Source organism: Erinaceus europaeus, chromosome 4 (genome assembly GCF_950295315.1).
Source record: "Erinaceus europaeus chromosome 4, mEriEur2.1, whole genome shotgun sequence".
NCBI lineage: Eukaryota > Metazoa > Chordata > Mammalia > Eulipotyphla > Erinaceidae > Erinaceus > Erinaceus europaeus.
Window position 1 is genome coordinate 27,157,634 of NC_080165.1, and position 21,682 is coordinate 27,179,315.

Genomic DNA, 21,682 nt, shown 5'->3' on the forward strand with positions numbered 1-21,682 from the left:
ACAGCTCTAAGGCCCTAGGGTGATGCTCTTGGCTTTTTTTCATGTTTGTGTTCAGCATCTGCTGGCAACACCCACTCAGATGTAAACTTGGTTCACATTATGTCCCCACAGTGACAGAGAACACTCCATCAGGGTGGCCATGCCCAGAGACAAGGTGACAGGGAACATCCCATGAGTGTGATCCTCTCCAGGAGACAAGTACCCAAGCCCCAGGGCACCGCTCCAGGGCACATCCTTCAGGAGGATGGGTTCTGGGGCCTCTCTGGCTGTTGGAGGCCAGCCACCCACAAGGCCTGGGCAGTCTCAGGGGACAGGCAAGCTGACCCTTGTCCTCCACATGGCCAGAAATGCCAGTGAGCAGGGGACTGGCTCCAGAGAAAGGTCAGCACTCAGGAACTAGGGACAGAGGTGGGGACCTGTCGGTGGGGCCAGGACAGTGTCAGGGGAGGCCTGTCACTGTCTGTCCAACCTGGTGCCCTCAGGTCTAATGGGCAGGCTTGATTGATGGTCATGTTCAAGAGCAGAGCTGCCCCAGACAGGATGGGCTGGTGAACAGGCGCTGTGCAGGAAGCAAAGGGCTGTGAGTGTCCATCTTCAGAGCCTGGGGGTGGGGGGATGAAGGACAGGGACAGTCCAGCCCCACTCTGAGCCCTGGGCCACCGTCCTGCATCACTCTGCCCTGTGGAGGGACCCTCTCTGCATGAGCCAGGAGGGGCAGGCAGCTATGCCCTGGATCTGTGCCCATTTCTTGCTGAGCACGGTGCTGTGAGGTGGAGAAGGGAGGCCAAGGGTGTCCAGGGAGTATGGAGGGACGGACAACCTTGACCCACATAGAGCCCGGGGCCAGAGAACTCCTTCATGCAGGGGTGAGTACACAGGGGCTGTCCTGTACACCTGGGGCTGCCTGCGTGGCTGGACAGAGGGACAGGCTGACAGAGGGCTGCCTGCACAGTGCGCAGCAGGGGTCACTGCGAGGAGCCAGCATGTCTGCCTCACCTGAGCAGCCTGAGCAGCTGGCTCTTAGTCCTGGAGCAGATGTGCAGGCTTGCGTCTGTCAGCATGCAGTGCATCCACCTGAAGTCAGCCGGCACCTCAGGCAGCCATATCAACAGCCTACAGGAAGGACAGTCACAGTTTCCTGGCCCAGGTCCTCCTACCCAACAACCCAGTGTGCACCAAGGGTCCCTCACCCATGAACAGATGAACACGGACATTGCCCCTAAAGGCAGCTCCAAACCATCCCACAGGGTGAGGCATGAGGAGTGAGGCCATCAGAGCTGGCCTCCTGTGTGTTGCATCCTTCAACCCCTGCACTGCCCCCTACATGCCCTGCATGGGTGAGGCAGGAAGCACCAGCTAGCTGTCTGTGCCCTGTTGGCCTGAAAGGCCTCCCTCTCTGACCCAGAGAGATTTTTTTAGCAGAAAAGACAAACACATAGGCTGATCCTCTCTGGCTGCAATGAGTGTGCCACATAGCCCGGGTCTGGCGATGAGTTAGTGTTGTCCCTGTCCCTAAGACGTGAGAGAACAAGTATCAGAAACGCCATTTTGTTCTCCATGCTCTCTCACTAACTATCCCACTCAGACTTTTCTCTGACTGCCTCTTAATAAGGGATGATCTTATAGTTATGGTGACTATCTTTGGAATGTGGGAGTGTGAGTTCACAGAACCTGGTGGTGGGTGTGATGTGGACTTTTTACTCTGTAATCTTACAATCCTGTAACCGACTATCAATCCCAAATAAAAAATGGGGGTGGGAGGGGAGAGTGTTTGCATGAACTGCGTGTCACCTAACTAGGAAGCGGCCACCGAAGTGTAGAGAGGAACGAGGGAGAAGGAAACACTGAGACTTGCCATCAGAGAGATCTTGCACATTGTTCAGCAGAGGTTGCATAGCAATGAGTCTCAGAGTTCTTTCTAAAGGGAACAGCCACCCTCATCAGGTGACTGTGCTCTGTTGGTCCATCCAGTGGTCGTGTGACTGGACCTCTTTTCTTTCTCTCACTGAACCATGACCCGTATTTCCTCACTCAGATTAACCCCAGGCTGTGACCTGAGGACTAAATGTCCTTTGAGACATAAGCCAGCCATCTTCTTAGGTTGCTAACACCAGGATGAAGTTGGCTTTCCTCACACCATCTTTCACTTGTTGAATATCAGCTCTTGCCAGTGAGCACCCACACATTGGGTTCTCAGTGATAGCCTGAGGACTGACCTCTGCTAGGACCTCAGAACTCACAGGTGGAATGAATTAAGAAACAGCACAGAGTCATGCATTCATCCACAGAGTCAGGCTGGTGAGTGATAGTTTAGCCATAGCCAGTCTGCCTGAAACGGTTCATTGTGTTCTTTTGTTTTTCTCCTTTTACGTGGAGCCAGGGATTAAATCCAGAGTCTAGGCATGTACAGTACTGCTGGTGAGTCTGCCCCCAAACTTTCCCATTCTTTAATTCTCTCTTTCTGGGGTGGGCAGGGTGGGAAGAGGAGGAAAGGGGAGAAAGACACTCAGAGAGAGTCACCACCCATGGAGCTCACTGCATGGCATTCCTGGTGCTTATGTATGAATCTGAGATTTGAACATAGGACCTCACACATGATAATGTGTGTGCTCTAATGGGGGAGCTATCAGCCAATTCCTAGGAGGGCTTTCAGTTTGAAATACAGGAAGTCAAAAGATACGGACCAAGCAACACTGTTCCCAGATATTTCCTCAAAGAAAGCAATTCCTTTTTCTTAGACTCAGGCAGGAGGAGCAAGTCAGTTAGAGACAGGAGAGGGGTCAGAGTACAGCCCAAGAGGCCTCTGTTCAATTCATGAACAGGATGATGACAGCTGCAACACCTGCTACATACCCAATTTCATATTTTGCAGAGTGGACAAGTGGACACCAGTCCCTCTGATTCTCACAGCTACCAGCAGGCTCAGCCACTAGAGCACGAGCTGACTTTCCTGCCACCACCTCACAAAATGTCTAGTCTTCCTGGGCCTGCTGGTCCTCACCTTTTGCTCCGGAAATAGATATACTCAAAGGGCAACACACATGGCAACAGCAAATAGGTCAGTGTCTTCCCAGGTCTTGATCGCCAGAAATGGGCCCAGAGGCAGGAGTCCCTGGTGCATGCCTTCTGTAGAGCTACAAGAGAAGCCACCACAGGTCCCAGCCTCCAGCCAGCCCCCCAGGTTTCCCCACAGGACAGGAATGCTGAGCTCTCTACCCCAAACACACCACACCCACTCTTGGCTCCTGCTCTTTTAAGAGTGTGAAGGGGGCAGGTCTGGCTCTTCCACAGAGGAGATTGAGAGTAGACACATGACTTGCCAAAGACCACCAGCAGCAGTGGCAGGGCCTGGAAGGCCCACCCAGGCTCCACAATTCTCTTCAGCTCTCTGGGACCTCCAGGAAGCTTGATGTGTTCCCCAGAATGGGACAAGAGTGGACACCACACATCCCTTGAAATAATGACACAGAGTGGCCACTACTAGCAGTGGGGGCTATTCCCAGGCAGCCCAGAGTAGGTGGGATGGACACCATGGCCCAGGGCAGAGCATCCGGCAGGGCCAATCCCACTCTGGTCAGTGCTGGTGGGGGCAGCACAGTGCACAGACCCAGCTGCCACTGACCTGCCTCATGTCCTGGAACATGTCCCCTCCCTCGCTGAGCTGTGTGTCCCTCCTCTGAAAATGGGGGGACCAGCAGGGCCTACCTCCCTGGACTGTAGGTAGGGCTCAGAGCAGGCCTGTGAGGCCCAGGCCAGTTGACACACCCTTTGCAGCTGGGGTGTGCTGGCATGGGCCAGGGGGGTGGTGGGAAACCCAGGCTGCTCAGGACCACCCGAGACATGCTCCTGTGTGTTTGCAGGGACCCTGCCAGCCGCCAGGACCCCAAGCTTGTAGCTGGGATCTCAGTGCAAAGCCAGGACCAGGGTGGCCAGCCATTGTCTCCAGAGCTGAAAGGGGGAGCCCCTGCACGCTGCACCCCTCCCCCCAAGGTGCAGAATCTCCAGCAGGTGAGGAAGAGCAGGAAACAGGGATAGTACCAGCCTCCAGCTCTGGGGACAGCTTCGTGAAGTCAGACACGTCCTGCACCTGCATGCTGGGCACTGCCAAGTCAACAGTCAACTCCTCTTTCTCATCTCTTCCACGGCAGGCAGCCTGGCTCCTATCTGCTGTACTCACAGGCTTCTCACACACCAGTGTCCACATCACAGGCTCCTTGGTGACTCCTGGGGTGGGGGTGCAACATCTGCAGCCTCCCAGTGATGAGGACCCCCTGGTTCTCCCACACCATCTGTGCCTTCTCACCTCAGTGACCACAGCCAGTGCTGGGCACCTGATAGAGGAAGGGTGGGCCCAGGGCAGCTCACCCAGAACAAACCCTTCCTGCTCTTTCTGCTTCTGCTGCTCTCTGTGCACTGATTCCTGTCTAAACACAGCCCAGACTGTGAAGTTTCAGTCCTGGGCTCAAGTCCTGGGCTCAACCACTTCTGATACTATGTACTATCCTGTCTGTCTGTCAGTTTCTCTCTCTATGGAAAAGTAAACCCATCCTTGCTGCAGAAATTCTTCTGTGATTCAATGAGATCAATATCTGAGGCTGAGTGCAGGTGGTGGACCACTCACAGTATCATGTGTAAAAACACAGTTTCAAACCTCATGTCTCTGCATGCAGGGGGGAAACTTCATGAGTGGTGTAGCACTGTTGCAGGTGTGTGTCTCTCTCTCCCTCTCCATATTGCCCTCTTCAATTTATTTATTTATTCATTTATTGTATTATTATCTTTATTTATTGGATGGATACAGCCATAAATCAAGAGGAAAGGGGGAGACAGAGAGGAAGAGAGTCAGAGAAGACACCTACAGATCTGCTTCACCACTCATGAAGCTTTACCTGTGCAGGTGGGGACCAGGGTTTGAACTCTGGTTTTTACGCACTGTAACATGTGCTTAACCAGGAGTGCCACCACCCAGCACCCCCTCTCTTCAATTTATCTGTGTCCTATCAATAAAAAAATCTTCCAGGCATGGAGAATTAATTGCAGGCACAGAGCCCCCATTGGTAAATAAAATGGCACACACACAGAATATCCTCAGGTTCATGCCCAGCTGGGGCATGCTGAGCTAAGGCTCTGACTTTGGTGGGTAAGGGTTATGGTGCAGGGGTCAAGGACATGACCTCTGCAGCCAGATGGTCAGGGTTCTAATCAGCTCTGTCTCCTGGAAGAGCATTGCTTGGTGGGGTGAATGAAGATCGCAGTTGATAAAACCTCTGGGGCATACTCATTGACTCTGAGCTCTTTCTCCCTCCTGCTCCCTCTTCCTCTCTCTCTCTCTCTCATTCCCTTCTCCCCCACTCCTCTCTACTTCTCTATTAGTCTTCTTCTCTTCATCTAGAATGCCCCATTCCTTCAACTCCCATTCTTTAAAAAATTTTTAATCTTTTTATTATTTATTTATTCCATTTTGTTGTCCTTGTTTTATTGTTGTAGTTATTATTGTTGTTATTGATTTTGTCATTGTAGGGTAGGACAGAGAGAAATGGAGAGAGGAGGGGTAGACAGAGAGGGAGAGAGAAAGACAGACACCTGCAGACCTGCTTCACCACCTGTGAAGCAACTCCCCTGTAGGTGGGGAGCCGGGGGCTTGAACCAGGATCCTTACACCAGTCCTTGCGGTTTGCGCCACGTGCGATTGACCTGCTGCACTACCACTTGAATCCCACACCTTTTTAAATTTTTTTACTTATTTTTTTAATATTTTATTTATTTATTAATGAGAAAGATAGGAGGAGAGAGAGAAAGAACCAGACATCATGGGAGTTGGTTGGTAGCGCAGTGGATTAAGTGCACATGACTCAAAGTGCAAGGACCGGAGTAAGGATCCCAATTCCCCACCTGCAGGGGACTTGCTTCACAGGTGGTCTGCAGGTGTCTATCTTTCTTTCCCCTTCTGTCTTCCCCTCCTCAATTTCTCTCTGTCGTATCTAACAACAACATGAATAACAACAACAATAATAACTACAACAATAAAAAACAACAAAAGGGAAAATAAATAAATGAATATAATTTTTTTTAATTTCAAACAACAACAACAAAAAAAACCCAGACATCACTCTGGTACATGTGCTGCCGGGGATTGAATTCAAGACCTCATGCTTGAGAGTCCAATGCTTTATCCACTGCGCCACCTCCCAGACCACTCAATCCTCATTGCTAACACAGTCATCACAGCTAGTCAACACTCACTTTATCTGTGGTTTCTCACCCTGCAAATCCATTCCCCACCCCTGCCATGTGTTCCTATATTCCATCATCCCTGAACCTCCCAGCATGGCCTCTGTCTGCTTGGTCCCACCCCCCCCAAACACACTGCTTAACATGTATCATGTTAAGCATGGGAACACATGTGTCTCCTGCTAGGCCCCACACCCAGCTCAGCAGCACAGAGCCCATGCTGACAGCGCTGGGTGAGGAGAGGACCCCAAAATGTCCACTCTTCATAGTAGAGTTCCCGGTGCTGGGAGGGCCATCAGCTTCTCACCTACCATGTCTCTCCAGGAACCTCAGGGTATCCAGGTAGCCTTGTCTGCAGCTGTCAGCCACCACCTGCAGGTGCAGAGAGCAGGCTGGGCTAGGGTGACCCTATTCCTTGTCCAGTGGCCACAGGCCAGACCTCAGCTGTACTGGGAGAAGCCTAGCCAGTCCCCTCACCCCCTGATGAGCTCAAGGACCATAGGGGACCCATCCCTGGGCAAGGAGGGCCATGGTTCCCTTCCCTCCACTGACATATCTTGGTTAGGAATTCTGGCTTCAAACTCTACCCTCTGCAGTTCCATGCCTTCTTCTGAATATCTGACATGACCTGGGTCCTCAGGGACACTGCCTGGTCCCCTATGGCCCAATGTCAGCTAATTCCCTGTGCCCCTGGGATGGTGCTTTCCAGAGGCCCCTCTTCAACCCCCCACAAGACAGAGGCAGACCTACCTCAAGGTTTGGGGGCATGAGGGAAGCAACCCCCCAAATGAGGTTTAAGGCATAGGCCTGAAGCTTGTTGTTTATGGTTGTGTGGTCTTTAATTAAGTTCAGGTTGCTCTCGGGACAGATGTCCACATTGCCATGGAAGGGAGACACGGTGATGGTGGCAGGACAGTGTGAAAAAGGCAGGTTGTTGCTCAGGGCCCCATCGATGTAGCGCTGCAGTCAGAGAAGGGAGCCCCACAGTGCCTGCTCATGGACTCCCTGACACCCCAGCACACCCCACTCACCAGAAGGAACCACAGGTTGCCCAAAGCATAGGGTGGGGGTTCACACATGAGCCCACAGAGTACTCACCTCCCCTCTGAATTCGGGGGGAATCAACCCACAGTAGAAAGGAAAGTACATTGAGCAGACCAAGGCCTGGGAAGAGAAGTGGGGGGAAAGTTGTCACAGTCCTGTCAGAAGCTGCTCTGGGGAGGGTGGTCAAGCTCAGAATCTGCCAACCTTGTGGAGTGTCAGCACACTGTGCAGGACAGGGAGCAGGGCCCTAAGGAGGTGGCTTGTACCCACCCAAGCGCTCCACCAAAGAAGGGAACTGAACCCCAAAGCTGGTCCTCTCTTTGCTCTCTCTGCAGGATCCTTGCTGACCAGAGATGTTGCCAGGGTTTGCATACCCAGAGACAGATAGACAGACAGACAGACAGACAGACAGACAGAGAGAGAGACAAAACCCACCCTCATCCATCTATCTGACAGGAACTGTCCCAGGCATGTTCCCAACATGAGCCCGACTCTTCTTCCCAGCAGAGGCCTCCAGAAGCCTGTGGTCTTCAGGAGGCTTCACAGATATCTGAATGCTCTTGACACTTGAGGCTGGAGAATGTTCTCTGGAAAGTGAGGCTCTGTCTTGAGCATCTTACCAGGCACACCAGCAACCCTGGCCTCTGCCCACCTGGTGTCAGGAGCTCATGCCTGGGTGTGTGTACACATGCACACACACACAGCAAGAAAGCAAGATACCACCTCTAGGCTATTCCCTCCCTCTGTGTCTCCACTGTCCTTTGAGTTCCCTGTTAGCACTCTGCCTCAAAGGGGTCTGTCCCTGCGTAGCACCAGAAGCCACTCTGGTCAGACTGCAAGCTACTCAGACCCTATGCTCACCTGGATGATCTCCTCTCGGCTGGCAAAGTCAGTGATGATCACATTCTGTCTATCATACCAGCGGGTGAGCGAGATGCCCAGGCGCTTGGAAGCCAAGATGTGCACATTGGAGGGGAGCATTTTTTGCAGCTGCTGGCGGATGTGCTCTATGGGCATGAAGGCGGGGTGGAAGATGCCCAGGCTCAGTTCCTCCACCTGTTTCTGCAAGCTCAGGAGGTGGAAGCAGCCATATTCTGCAGGAGAGACGAAAGTGGGAAGAGGAGAGGACATGCTCAGACACATAAGGGGCTGCACATCTGGTGGTATCCCTGCAGGGAAATGGGGGAAACAGCATCTCTCCATCTTGGGCTCAGAATTGCTGTGTCTGCCCCATATTCAAGGACTGTTCCATCTTTCTGACTCTCATATGTTCTCTCTCTCTCTCTCTCTCTCTATTTGTCTCTCTCCCTCCCCTGTCTCTCTGTGTTTCTTTTTTAATTTTAGATAGAGACAGAGAGGGGAAAAAAAACCATGTGGGAAAGAGAGACCCCACAGCACCTGACAATGCCAAGGTCCTATATGATGGTGAGGACTTGAACCCTTGTTGCCACACTTGGAAAGTGTGGGCCCTACTGAATGAGTGTCTCAGTACCACTTCCATCCACACACACACCCATAAGTGACAGCAGCCCAGCCTGGAACCTGGAAATGGGGTGACCAGAGTCCACGCTCAGGACCCCAGAGGATAGGATGGGAGCTGACTGGGAGGTGGAAACATGGGCACAGCACAGACCCCAGGTCTGAGCCCTCACTATCTGTTCTCCCCCTCCCCTGAACTCAGGCCAGCACCCCAGGACCTCTGACCTGTCTGGGACATACCAGCCGACTTGCTACTGATGACGCAGACTGCATGGAGCGCCCCTGACGAGGAGCCATAGAAGCAGCGGGCGCCATGGAGGATTCGTGGGGCTCGCTCCTGCAGACATTGAGTCACGCCCACATGGTAGAGCCCCAGGAAGCCAGCTCCTGCGAAGCAAAAGCTCCAGCTGCCCTCCTTGGTGAAGCAGCGCACTGCAGAGGGGGGTCTGTGCACACGAGGAGGCCGCACCCTGCGGGGAGGCATCTCTGGTCCAGTCTGCAGCTTGAGGTACAGACAGATGTGCAGCTCTGCCAGCAGGCCCTGCTACCTCTCGGTTCTGCCTCACTTCAGTTCTGTGCCATCTGTTCAGTCAGTGAAGTCTCAGTCAGCACCCACGCCTCCGCTCCACCTACCTGCCCTGGAGCTCCCCAGGTGTGTCCAGAAAGCACCTCTTAGAGTGGGTGCTTGGCCAGCCCCAAGTCTTGTCATAGTCCCAGATTCCTGGATGATGGTGCCCTGAAGGAAATGAGAGAAACTCTCCACATTTCTGATGTCTCCCAGGAACTATATCCCCACCTCTCCTGTCAGATAAGGCACACTGAGACAGCCAGGGAAAGTGGCTTCCAAGAAGCATCTGAGCTGGACCCACCGTATGGTGTCTTGGATGACACCTGGACTTGATTCTGACCCCCAACCCCACTGCCTCAGGAGCTGGGGAAGTGTGGGAGGAGAGTGTCCTGGGCTCCTGGCTCAGCCCCTGTCCACCTCTTCACCCTCTCTGGACGGCAGCTTTCAGCAGAGAGCCAAGGGTGTCAGCAGGAAGCCCTGCATCCTCCCTTCTCTCTGATCATGCCCCCTGCCCCGTGCCCCCACCAATCTCTAGGCATCAGGATACAGCTGGCTTTGGGGACACAGCCACCCTCTACCCTCTACCATTTACTGCCTGCCCTCTACCACTTGCTGCCTGCCACCCCTGTACCCGCTGCTTTGGGGACACTGAGCCCTGCAGAGGCTGAGGAATCTAATGACCAGGGAGAGCTCCAAGGAGACTTCCCTCACCCTGAGAATGGGGCACGGTTCTCAGAGTAAGGCCAAGGTGGCGCCCGAAGGAACTCTGTAGGTACCCATGGAATGGGGAGGAAGAGCTGGGGTGACACTGCATGTGGGTTGGAGTAATCCCACCCTCATCCCAGGGTGTCCTGAGTGTCCACCATGGGGTACTGGCCACATGACCTAGATCCTGGGCAGGAAGTGGCAAAAGTGATGGTTATTGCATGATGCTCTCTGTGCCAACAGACTGAAACAAGGCCAAAACATTGCTCTGTATTGTGAAAGTCATCTACCAATTGCCTGAAGGATGGGTTTAATGGGCATAGGTGACACCATGAAGATTTATTTATGGTCAGTGAAAGGAAAAAGCTATAGGGTGGGAGAGGAAGCATGAATGAAGTAGCAGAATAAAGGGATGGTGAGCAACATGAAAAATGAGACAGACAGACAGAGAGAGAGAGATTGTGATATTACTGCCAGTTTAGCTTTAGTTAATACCCCACTTGTGGGAGTCGGGCAGTAGTGCAGCGGGTTAAGCGACGTGGCACAAAGCACAAGGACCAGTGTAAGGATCCCGGTTCATGCTCCTGACTCTCCACCTCTAGGGGTGTCGCTTCACAGGTGGTGAAGTAGGTCTGCAGGTGTCTATCTTTCTCTTCCCCTCTCTGTCTTCCCCTCTCTCTCCATTTCTCTCTGTCCTATCCAACAACAACATCAATAATAACTACAACAATAAAACAACAAAGGCAACAAAAGGGAATAAATAAATAAATATTAAAAATTTAAAAAACCAAAAAATCCACCTGTAATATATTAATGTGTGACTTCTGAACAGGTACACACAGAACTTGGAGGTGGGTGTGGTATGGAATATACCCTGTAATCTTACAATCGTGTAACCTACTACTAATCCCAAATGAAAAAAAAGTGCTCTCAGAAACCATGTGTCTCCTAAGTAGGAACCAGCCACAGAAAGGTAGAGAGGGACAAGCAAGATTGAAACACTGAGACTCATCATCAGAGATATCTTGGACATCGTTCAATTAGTAATTTAATATTGATTTACAAAATTACAAGACGACAGCTGCACAACACTGCACAGTTCCCACCAGCAGAATTCTGGACCCCCAACCCCTCTATTAGAAGCTATAACAGTTCTCCCAAGGTTGCAGATATGGAACAACTATTATTTCTTTTTTTCTATTTAATTTTATTTATTTATTTTGGATTGAGACAGAGAAATTGAGAGGGAAAACAGAGATAAGAAGAGAGACGCCTGTAGCACTGTTTCATTGCTTGTGAAGTTTCCCCTCTGCAGATGGAGACATGGAGACTGAACCGGGGTCCCTGTGCTTTATAATGTTTGCACTCTATCAGAGGCACCACCTGCTTCCACTTTTCTCTTCTTCACTCTTTTTTAAAATTGATTTAATAATGATCAACAAGACCATAGGGCAAAAGGGGTACAATTCCACACTCTTCCCACCACTGGAGTTCCGCATCCCATCCCCTCCATTGGAAGCTTTCCTATTCTTTATCCCTCTGGGAGTATGGATCCAGGATCATTATAGGGTGCAGAAGGTGGAAGGTCTGACTTCTTTAATTGCTTCTCTGTTGGACATGGGCGTTGGCAGGTCAATCCATACTCCTAACCTGTTTCTATCTTTCCTTAGTGGGGCAGGGCTCTGGAGAGGTGGGGTTCCAGGACACACTGGTGAGGTCATCTGCCCAGGGAAATCAGGATGGCATCATGGTAGCATCTGCTACTTGGTGGCTGAAAAGTATTAAGATATAAATCAGAACAAATTGCTTACTAATAATGAACCTAAAGGTAAAAATAGAGCAGATGAGATTTAGGGGTCTCCATTTTGGAAAAAGCTAGAAGTTATTTTAGGTATATTCCAAGGGACCCATGACTTTACCAGTTTTTGCCTGAGCCTGACAGATAACATGCAGGTGGACTAAAGGTATTATCTGGGGAGATGGTGTCAGAGTTGGGAATAGGACTAGAAATCTGGATCAGGGAAGAGAATAGCTCCCAAATATTGGAAAAGTGTATAAATACTGTCAACTGTAAACCCTGTCAATCTGATCAGGGGCCCATATTCAGCATAAGAGTCTGTGTAACCTCTGCATCCTTGTAGGTATGAGCTTACATTCTGTGGTCATAGCTAGGAACATTCTAGGCTGCACTCATTTCAGGATCCATCTTCCTAGAGTAGCAGAGTATTTTGACCCAGCCTCACCTCAGGGAGTGGGGCAGTCCAGACCATTGTTGTTCTGCATTGAGGGCAAAGTCCTGCAGAGGCCCACAAGAGGTTCCATAATGCTGTTTCTGATGGAGATGACCAATGATGGTGGAGAGAGATTTGATAGAGGTCTAGGCCCATCATATCTATGTGGGAATCCAAGGATTCTCTAACTAGGGTCCAGTTCATTGGGTGGCCTAATAGTGAGTGACCAGAAGAACCATCATTAAAGTATGCTGGACTCTTGCCCTTATCCAGCCTTTATAGTCCTTACTTTGTCTGACGAGGTTACCCTTAGAGAGATAGAGGAAAGTGAAATAGGAAGTAGGTGAGGAGGGTATCTAGGTCTAAGTAGAAACTATTTGCTTAAGTACTTTATGGTGTCTTTTTAGGTCTTTCTACTTGCTTGCTGCACTTATTGATTCACTGAAAACTATTGTTCACTTTTCATTTAAGGTATATATATTTCTCCTAGCTTATGGATACTTGTTCACATGTGTGAATCTTCCTCGTGGGCCCTGATCTATATCTAGGTTTTGTGGCTTTGTTAGGAAGTGCACCACCGAAAATGGAATTAAGGGGTCTCATGAGCTAGGAAAGGTCTCACTACAGTAATGGAGTTGAAGGTTGACATCCCACATTGGATCGACCTTCTCGTGGTGCATCCCGTGAGTACCCATTCATTGGGGAAACTGACGATCCTTCCTAGCCGACTGAATCCACATGGATCCCAGTCACTTTCAAAGCCAGCAACAAGCAGCTCCTGACAGCTTTCAACCTGACGCTGTTGACTGGCTATGGAAGAAGGGCAAATGCTAGAAGAAGAAGAATCCCCCACACCTGGCGTCTTTGGACACTGTCTGAAGTGAAACATGTTGAGGTGGTACTGGTTGCATTGATTTGGATGAGATCTGCAGATACAGTATCAGATAGTATGAATCAAGAGGAGCATGAAGAAAAAGAAGCCATGCCTCCAAAGCCTCTGAGTTCTAAAGAGAACAGTCATCCTCATCATATGACTGTGATCTGGTGGTCCATCAGATCACATGATCAGTCAGTCATGTGACTGGACCTCTTTTCTTTCTCTCACTGAACCATGACCCTTATTTCCTCACTCAGATTAACCCCAGGCTGTGACCTGAGGACTAAATGTCCTTTGAGACATAAGCCAGCCATCTTCTTAGGTTGCTAACACCAGGATGAAGTTGGCTTTCCTCACACCATCTTTCACTTGTTGAATATCAGCTCTTGCCAGTGAGCACCCACACATTGGGTTCTCAGTGATAGCCTGAGGACTGACCTCTGCTAGGACCTCAGAACTCACAGGTGGAATGAATTAAGAAACAGCACAGAGTCATGCATTCATCCACAGAGTCAGGCTGGTGAGTGATAGTTTAGCCATAGCCAGTCTGCCTGAAACGGTTCATTGTGTTCTTTTGTTTTTCTCCTTTTACGTGGAGCCAGGGATTGAATCCAGAGTCTAGGCATGTATAGTACTGCTGGTGAGTCTGCCCCCAAACTTTCTCATTCTTTAATTCTCTCTCTGTATGTGTATGTATGTATGCATGCACGTGTATTTGTGTGTGTGTGTGAGAGAGAGAGAGAGACAGGAAGAGAGATAGAGAGAAGAAAGAGGAGACAGACACTCAGAGAGAGTCACCATACTGCCATTCACCACCCATGGAGCTCACTGCATGGCATTCCTGGTGCTTACGTATGTATCTGAGATTTGAAAATAGGACCTCACACATGATAATGTGTGTGCTCTAATGGAGGAGCTATCAGCCAGTTCCAGGAGTTTTTTTTTTTTTTCTTTAATGGAGATTAATGGTTTACAGTCAACAGTAAAATACAGTAGTTCATACATGTGTAATATTTCTCAGTTTTCCACATAACACTATAACCTCTTCTAGGTCCTCCTCTGCCGTAATGTTCAAAGACCCCCCCCAATATTTTACTTTGGTACAATACACCAACTCCAGTCCAAGTTCTGCTTTGTGTTTCTGCTTCTGATCTTATTTCTCAACTTCTGTCTATGAGTGAGATCATCCCATACTCATCCTTCTCTTTCCAGCTTATCTCAATTAACATGACTCCTTCAAGCTCCATCCAAGACGAGATGAAGAAAGTGAAGTCACAATTTTTAATAGCAATGTAGTATTCCATTGTGTATAGATACCATAAAAATATCAGGATCTCAGGGCTATAAAAGTCAAGAGACATGAACTATGCAACACTGTTCTCAGCTATTTCCTCAAAGAAAGCATTTTTTTTTTTTTTTAAAGAAAGCATTTTTTACCCTTAGACTCAGGCAGGAAGAGCAAGTCTCCTAGAGACAGGAGAGGGGTCAGAGCACAGCCTAAGAGACCTCTGTTTAATTCATTAACAGGATGATGACAGCTGCAACACCTGCTACATGCCCAACAACCATATTTTGCAGTGGACAAGTGGACACCAGCCCCTCTGATTCACACAGCCACCAGCAGGCTCTACCACTCTTCTCTTCATGGGCACTGTTCTCTGCCACCACTGATGTGACCAGGTTTCCTGGGCCTACTGGTCCTCACCTCTTACGTGGGAAATAGACATACTCAAAGGGCAGTGTCTATGGCAACGGCAAGTAGGTCAGTGTCTTCCCAAACTGCGATCACCAGAAACAGGCCCAGAGGTGGGGGCCCCTGGTGTGTGCTTTCTGCAGATCTATAAGGAAAGCCAGCACAGGATCCAGCCTCCAGCCAGCCTCCCCCCATGACCCCTCATCTCTCCCCACTTCCCCAGGACAGGCAGCCAGCCCTATCCCTTTAACCCAAACACACCACTCAGCTCCTGCGCTTTGTTGAATGTAAAGTGGGCAGTTGTGCTCTCTTACAGAGGAGACTGATGTTCAGAGTGGAAATGTGACTTGCTGAAAGACTACCAGCAGTAAGTAGCAAGTCAGGAAGACTACCCAGTACCACCCAATTATCTCTACCTCTCAGGGAGCCCAAGAGTCTGTTTGTCCCCATGAATGAAAAAGAAGGGACACGACACCTCCCTTGGGATGATAACACAGGGTGGCCATTACTAGCAGTGGGGGCTATTCCCAGGCAGCCCAGAGTAGGTGGGATGGACACCGTGGCCCAGGGCAGAGCATCCAGCAGGGCCAATCCCACTCTGGTCAGTGCTGGTGGGGGCAGCACAGTGCACAGACCCAGCTGCCACTGACCTGCCTCATGTCCTGGAACATGTCCCCTCCCTCGCTGAGCTGTGTGTCCCTCCTCTGAAAATGGGAGGACCAGCAGGGCCTACCTCCCTGGACTGTAGGTAGGGCTCAGAGCAGGCCTGTGAGGCCCAGGCCAGTTGACACACCCTTTGCAGCTGGGGTGTGCTGGCGTGGGCCAGGGGGGTGGTGGGAAACCCAGGCTGCTCAGAACCACCCAAGACATGCTCCTGTGTGTTTGCAGGGACCCTGCCAGCCGTCAGGACCCCAAGCTTGTAGCTGGGATCTCAGTGCAAAGCCAGGACCAGGGTGGCTAGCCATTGTCTCCAGAGCTGAAAGGGGAAGCCCCTGCATGCTGCACCCCTCCCCCCAAGGTGCAGAATCTCCAGCAGGTGAGGAAGAGCAGGAAACAGGGATAGTACCAGCCTCCAGCTCTGGGGACAGCTTCGTGAAGTCAGACACGTCCTGCACCTGCATGCTGGGCACTGCCAAGTCAACAGTCAACTCCTCTTTCTCATCTCTTCCACAGCAGGCAGCCTGGCTCCTATCTGCTGTACTCACAGGCTTCTCACACACCAGTGTCCACATCACAGGCTCCTTGGTGACTCCTGGGGTGGGGGTGCAACATCTGCAGCCTCCCAGTGATGAGGACCCCCTGGTTCTCCCACACCATCTGTGCCTTCTCACCTCAGTGACCACAGCCAGTGCTGGGCACCTGATAGAGGAAGGGTGGGCCCAGGGCAGCTCACCCAGAACAAACCCTTCCTGCTCTTTCTGCTTCTGCTGCTCTCTGTGCACTGATTCCTGCTTAAACACAGCCCAGACTGTGAAGTTTCAGTCCTGGGCTCAAGCCTTTCTGGCTTTGTGAGCTAACCTGACCAGCTCTCAGTTTCTCTCTCTGTGGAAAGGTAAACTCAGCCTTTCTGCAGAAATTCTTCTGTGATTCCATGAGATCAATGTCTGAGGTTCAAGACAGGCAGGACTTAGAGCAAGGGCTCATTACATCCTTTTAGCTTTGGTGGGTAGGGTTCATGGTGCAGGGGTCAAGGGCACGACTTTTGTAGCCAGATGGCCAGGGTTCTAATCAGCTCTGTCTCTTGGAAGAGCATTGCTTTGTGGGGTACATGAAGCTCTCAGCTGAGAAAAATCTCTGGAGGCATACCCACTATGAGTGCTCACTTGCTTCCTCCTCTCTCCTCTCTTATCTCTTTTCTCTACTCTCTTCTCTCTTCTCTCTCTCTCTCTCTCTCTCTCTCTCTCTCTCTCTCTCCGCTCTTCTCCTCTAACCTCCATCTATAATGCCTTTTCCTTCAAACCTAAGCCTTTCCATAGTGGTCACACTAGTCAACATCCAGCTTATCTGTATGGTTGCCTACCTTGCAAGACCCTTCACAGCAGGCTAGAGCAGGTGCCCCTTCCCCTGTGTTCCTACACCCCATCATCCCTGCACCTCTCAGCATGGCCTCTCTCTGCTTGGTTCCCCACACACACACACACACACACACACACACACACAAAGACATCACACACACTGCCAGGCTTTCAGCATATTAAGCATGGACACATGTGAGTCTCCTGCCAGGCCCTGCACACAGCTCAGGTAACACAGAGCCCATGCTGACAGTGCTTGGTGAAGAGGGGTCCCTGAGATGTCCATTGCTTGCACCAGTCCCTGGTGCTGGGTTGGAGGCTAAGTCTCCAGTACTGCGACCCCACCTACCATGTCTCTCCAGGACCTCAGGGCATCCAGGTAGCCTTGTCTGCAACTGTCAGCCACCACCTGCAGGTGCAGAGGGCAGGCTGGTGCAGAGGGCAGGCTGGGCTGGAGCAGCCCTGCCCCTTGTCCAGTGGCCACAGGTCAGTTTTCAGCTGCACTGGGAGCAGCCCAGCCAGTCCCCTCACCCCCTAATGAGCTTAAGAACCCTAGGGGACCCACCCTGAGAAGGTCACAATTCTCTCCTCTCCACTGACACCTCTTGGTTAGAAGTTCTGATCTCAAATTCTGCCCTCTTCACCCTCCTTCCTTGCTATGAAAATGTGATGTGGCCTGGGACCTCGGGGACACTGCCTGGCTCCCCTACATCTCAATACCAGCTAGTGTCTAGGCTTCTGGGATGGTCCTTCCTAGAGACCCCCCCCACCAAGTCCCCAACAAGACAGAGGAACTGTAAAATCTGGGTGCTGGCAGGCCTATCTCAGGGCTGGGGGTGATGAGGGAAGTAAGCCCCCAAAGGAAGTTCCTGGTATAAGTCTGCAGTTTGGCATTGAAGGCCGTCAGCTCCTGCATGCTGGCTGAGGTGCTCTCGGGACAAACGCCCAAATTTCCAGGGCATGGAGACACAGTGATGGTGGCAGGGCAGGTGGCAGGGTGGTCAAGCTCAGAATTTGTCAACCTTGTGGAGTGTCAGCACACTGTGCAGGACAGGGAGGAGGTGGCTTGTCCCCACCCAAGCGCTCCACCAAAGAAGGGAACTGAACCCCAAAGCTGGTCCTCTCTTTGCTTTCTCTGCAGGATCCTTGCTGACCAGAGAAGTTGCCAGGGTTTGCATCCCCCAGAGACAGACAGACAGACAGGCAGATAGACAGACAGAACCCGCCCTCCTCCATCTATTTGACAGGAACTGTCCCAGGCATGTTCCCAACATGAGTCCGACTCTTCTTCCCAGCAGAGGCCTCCAGAAGCCTGTGGTCTTCAGTAGGCTTCACAGAGACCTGAATGCTCTTGACACTTGAAGCTGGAGAATGTTCTCTGGGATGTGAGGCTCTGTCCTGAGCATCTTCACCAGCTCCCCTGGCTTCTGCCCACCTGGTGTCAAGAGCCTGTGCCTGGGTGTGTGTACATACACACAAACACACGCAGCAAACAAGCAAGCTACCACCCCTAGACCACCCCCTCTATGTCTCAACTGTCCTTTGTGATGCCCCTGCTAGTAACCCGCCTCAAAAAGGTCTGTTCCAGTGAAGCTCCTGAAGCCCCTCTAATCAAACCAGGAGCCCCCCAGACCCTATGCTCACCTGGATGACCTCCTCTCAGGTGGCAAAGTCAGTGACAGTCGCATTTTTCCCATCATACCAGCGGATCAGGGAGATGCCCAGGCGCTTGTGGGCCAGGATGTGTATGTTTTCAGGAAGGGACGCTCACAAGTGCTGCTGGATGTGTTCAGTGGGCGCGAAGGCAGGGTGGAAGATGCCCAGTCTCAGCCGTTCCACCTGCTTCAGCAAGCCCAGGTTGTGGGAGCAGCAAAAGTCTGCAAGGGAGCAGGGAGAGGGATCACATGCTCAGACACGTGGTCCCCAAGGTTTCATACCCCTGCTAGGAGCCAGAGGGAACAGTGCTTCCCCATCTTGGGCTCAGAATGGCTGTCCTGCCCTTATTGAAGGGTTCTTCCCATCATACCTGGCAGATTCTCTCCCTTCCCACCCCTCTTATCTTGAAAGATAGAGGCAGAGAGAAGCCAAAGGAGAAAGAGAGACCCCCACAGCACCTGCCACGTATGCAGTTTCCTCATGATGCTATAAGGACTTGAACCCTGGTCCTGGCACTTGGAAAGTGTCGGCTCTAATGAGTATCTCAGTGCCAGCTCTGTCCACACATACACGGAAATGACAGCTTACTGGCATTGAGCCTGGACCCCTCCATTGTGAAATGGGTAAGCAGAGTTCCATGCTCAGGGCTCCCAGAGGATGGGATGGAAGCTGACTGGGGGTGGAGACATGGGCACAGCACAGATTCCAGGTTTGAATCATCACACTCTGTGTCTCCACCTCCCCTGGGAATCAACCCAGGACCCCAACACCCCTGACCTGTGCTGTGTGGGACACACCAGCTGATTTGCCATTGATGATGGTGAGGGCATTGAGCACCCCTGACAAGGAGCCATAATAGCAGCGGGCGCAGTAGAGGATTCTTGGGACGCTCTCCTCTAAGCACTGAATCACGCCCACGTGGCAGAGCCCCAGGAAGGCAGCTCCTGCAAAGGAGAAGCTCCAGCTGCCCTCCTCAGCGAAGCAGCGCACTGCAGAGGGGGGTCTGAGCACACGATGGGGCCACACCCTACGGCGAGGCGTCTCTGGTCCAGTCGGGACCTTGGGGTGCAATGAGATCCGCACATCTGTTGGCAGCCCTAGCCAGGCCCCTAGTACACCTGCATGCACTTCTCAGCCAATGAGGTCCTAGGTAGCAGACATTCCCCAGCCCACTCTGTGTATACCTGGTGTGCCCCAGAACCACCTACACCATGGGGACGCCCACATACCAGCCCCCAGTTGCTTCACAATCCCAGGTTTCTGGGTGATGGTGCCCTGAAGGAAATGAGAGAAACTCTCCACATTTCTGATGTCTCCCAGGAACTATATCCCCACCTCTCCTGTCAGATAAGGCACACTGAGACAGCCAGGGAAAGTGGCTTCCAAGAAGCATCTGAGCTGGACCCACCGTATGGTGTCTTGGATGACACCTGGACTTGATTCTGACCCCCAACCCCACTGCCTCAGGAGCTGGGGAGGTGTGGGAGGAGAGTGTCCTGGGCTCCTGGCTCAGCCCCTGTGAGCCTTTGTCCACCTCTTCACCCTCTCTGGACTGCAGCTTTCAGCAGAGAGCCAAGGGTGTCAGCAGGAAGCCCTGCATCCTCCCTTCTCTCTGATCATGCCCCTCCATGCCCCTCCATGCCCCCATCAATCTCCAGGCACCAGGAGACAGCTGGCTTTGGGGACATAGGCTCCTCCCCTCAGCCCCCTACTGCCTGCTGTCCCTCCTCACAGCTGTAAGTAGGAACTCCTGTGCCTGCTGCCTTAGGGACTCTGAGCCCTTCCCAACCCTCTTATCTTGAACGATAGAGGCAGAGAGAAGCCAAAGGAGAAAGAGAGACCCCCACAACACCTGCCATGTATGCAATTTCCTGATGATGCTATAAGGACTTGAACCCTGGTCCTGGCACTTGGAAAGTGTTGGCTCTTATGAGTATCTCAGTGCCTGAGGAACCTCATGACCAGGGAGAGCTCCAAGGAGACTTCCCTCACCCTGAGAATGGGGCATGGTTCTCAGAGTAAGGCCAAGGTGGAATCCCAGGGAACTTTCTAGGTTCCCATGGAGTGGGGAGAAAATTCTGGGATGGCACTACCCTAAGGGTGGGGTAAGCCTATCCTCATCCCAGGGAATTCTAAGGGGGAACTGGCCACATGGCCAAGAGCCTGAGCAGAAAGGAGCATGAGTGATGGTTATTTCATGATGCCCTTTTTGCCAAGAGACAGGACAACATTAAGCATTGCTCTATATTGTGAAAGTCCTATGTTAATGACTGAAAGATGGTTGCAAAGGGCACAGGTGACACATATGAAGGATGTGTCTACTACAGCCAGTGGAACGAGGGACAAAGAGCTGGAGAGAAAGCATGGTGCACTGCTGAGAAGGGAGACTACACAGCTTGGCGGGAGAAGCAGAGCTGGACCCCAACTCTGGCCAGCTGGATATGAGCAGCTATGTAGGCTCTCCCCTCTCCCAGGCTGGACAGAGGCAGATCATGTGTAACTCCCCTAATTCTTCTTGGTCCACGGTCCAGTGTCTACTGGCCTTTCCCACAAAGGTGGGAACTGAGTGTCCTGATGCCAGGCATCTTGCTTGGCAGAACCTGAGAGAGTTCAGTCATCAAATCATAGGACTTTAAAACCTGTCATACCATCCTCTATTTTATTTCGTTTTGTTCAACTTCTCCAGAGCCTTACCCCACTAGGGAAAGATAGAAACAGGATGTGGTATGGATGGATATACCTGCCAATGACCATGTCCAGTGGAGAAGCAATTACAGAAGCCAGACCTTCCACCTTCTGCACCCAATAAAGAATTTTTGTCCAATCTTGTCTCAACTTAGGTCATGTCACCTTCCAGACACCAAGCTACAGATGCTACCATAACTCCACTCTGACTTCTCTGGGCAGACGACCTCACCAATGTGTCCTGGACCCTTGCATCTCCAGAGTTCTGGTCCACTAGGGAAAGATATAAACCAGCTGGCCTTTGACAAAATCCAACATCTGTTTATGATCAAAATGCCACAAAAAATGGGAATAGATGGAAAATTACTCAAAATAGTAGAGTCTATCTATAGCAAACCTACAGCCAACATCACACTCAATGGTGAAAAACTGGAAGTATTTCCCCTCAGATCAGGTACTAGACAGGTCTGCCCACTATCACCATTACTATTCAACATA

The 21,682-nt window shown here is 51.4% G+C and overlaps 1 protein-coding gene and 1 pseudogene across 1 annotated transcript; both read right to left on the reverse strand.

Annotated features, from left to right (window-relative positions):
• Positions 1-161: 161 nt before the first annotated feature.
• On the reverse strand, positions 162-9,384 carry PNPLA5 (patatin like phospholipase domain containing 5). Its single transcript, XM_060190877.1, has 9 exons — positions 8,995-9,384; positions 8,137-8,369; positions 7,330-7,395; positions 6,982-7,191; positions 6,543-6,603; positions 4,039-4,224; positions 3,002-3,134; positions 997-1,113; positions 162-559 (listed from the first exon to the last, which is right to left on the reverse strand). The coding sequence occupies exons 1-9, from the start codon at positions 9,236-9,238 to the stop codon at positions 454-456; spliced, it is 1,356 nt and encodes a 451-aa protein (XP_060046860.1). The 5' UTR covers positions 9,239-9,384; the 3' UTR covers positions 162-453.
• A 774-nt stretch (positions 9,385-10,158) lies between these two features.
• Positions 10,159-20,507, reverse strand: LOC132538174 (patatin-like phospholipase domain-containing protein 5; annotated as a pseudogene).
• Between the last annotated feature and the right edge of the window lie 1,175 nt (positions 20,508-21,682).

Excerpts from the sequence above, each read along its gene's own strand:
- PNPLA5 (XM_060190877.1), bottom strand. The coding sequence starts at position 9,238 with ATGCCTCCCCGCAGGGTGCGGCCTCCTCGTGTGCACAGACCCCCCTCT. Across the intron at positions 6,604-6,981 it reads TCATGCCCCCAAACCTTGAG|GTGGTGGCTGACAGCTGCAG; the intron begins GTAGGTCTGCCT and ends CTGCACCTGCAG. Across the intron at positions 1,114-3,001 it reads ATCTATTTCCGGAGCAAAAG|GCTGTTGATATGGCTGCCTG; the intron begins GTGAGGACCAGC and ends TCCTTCCTGTAG.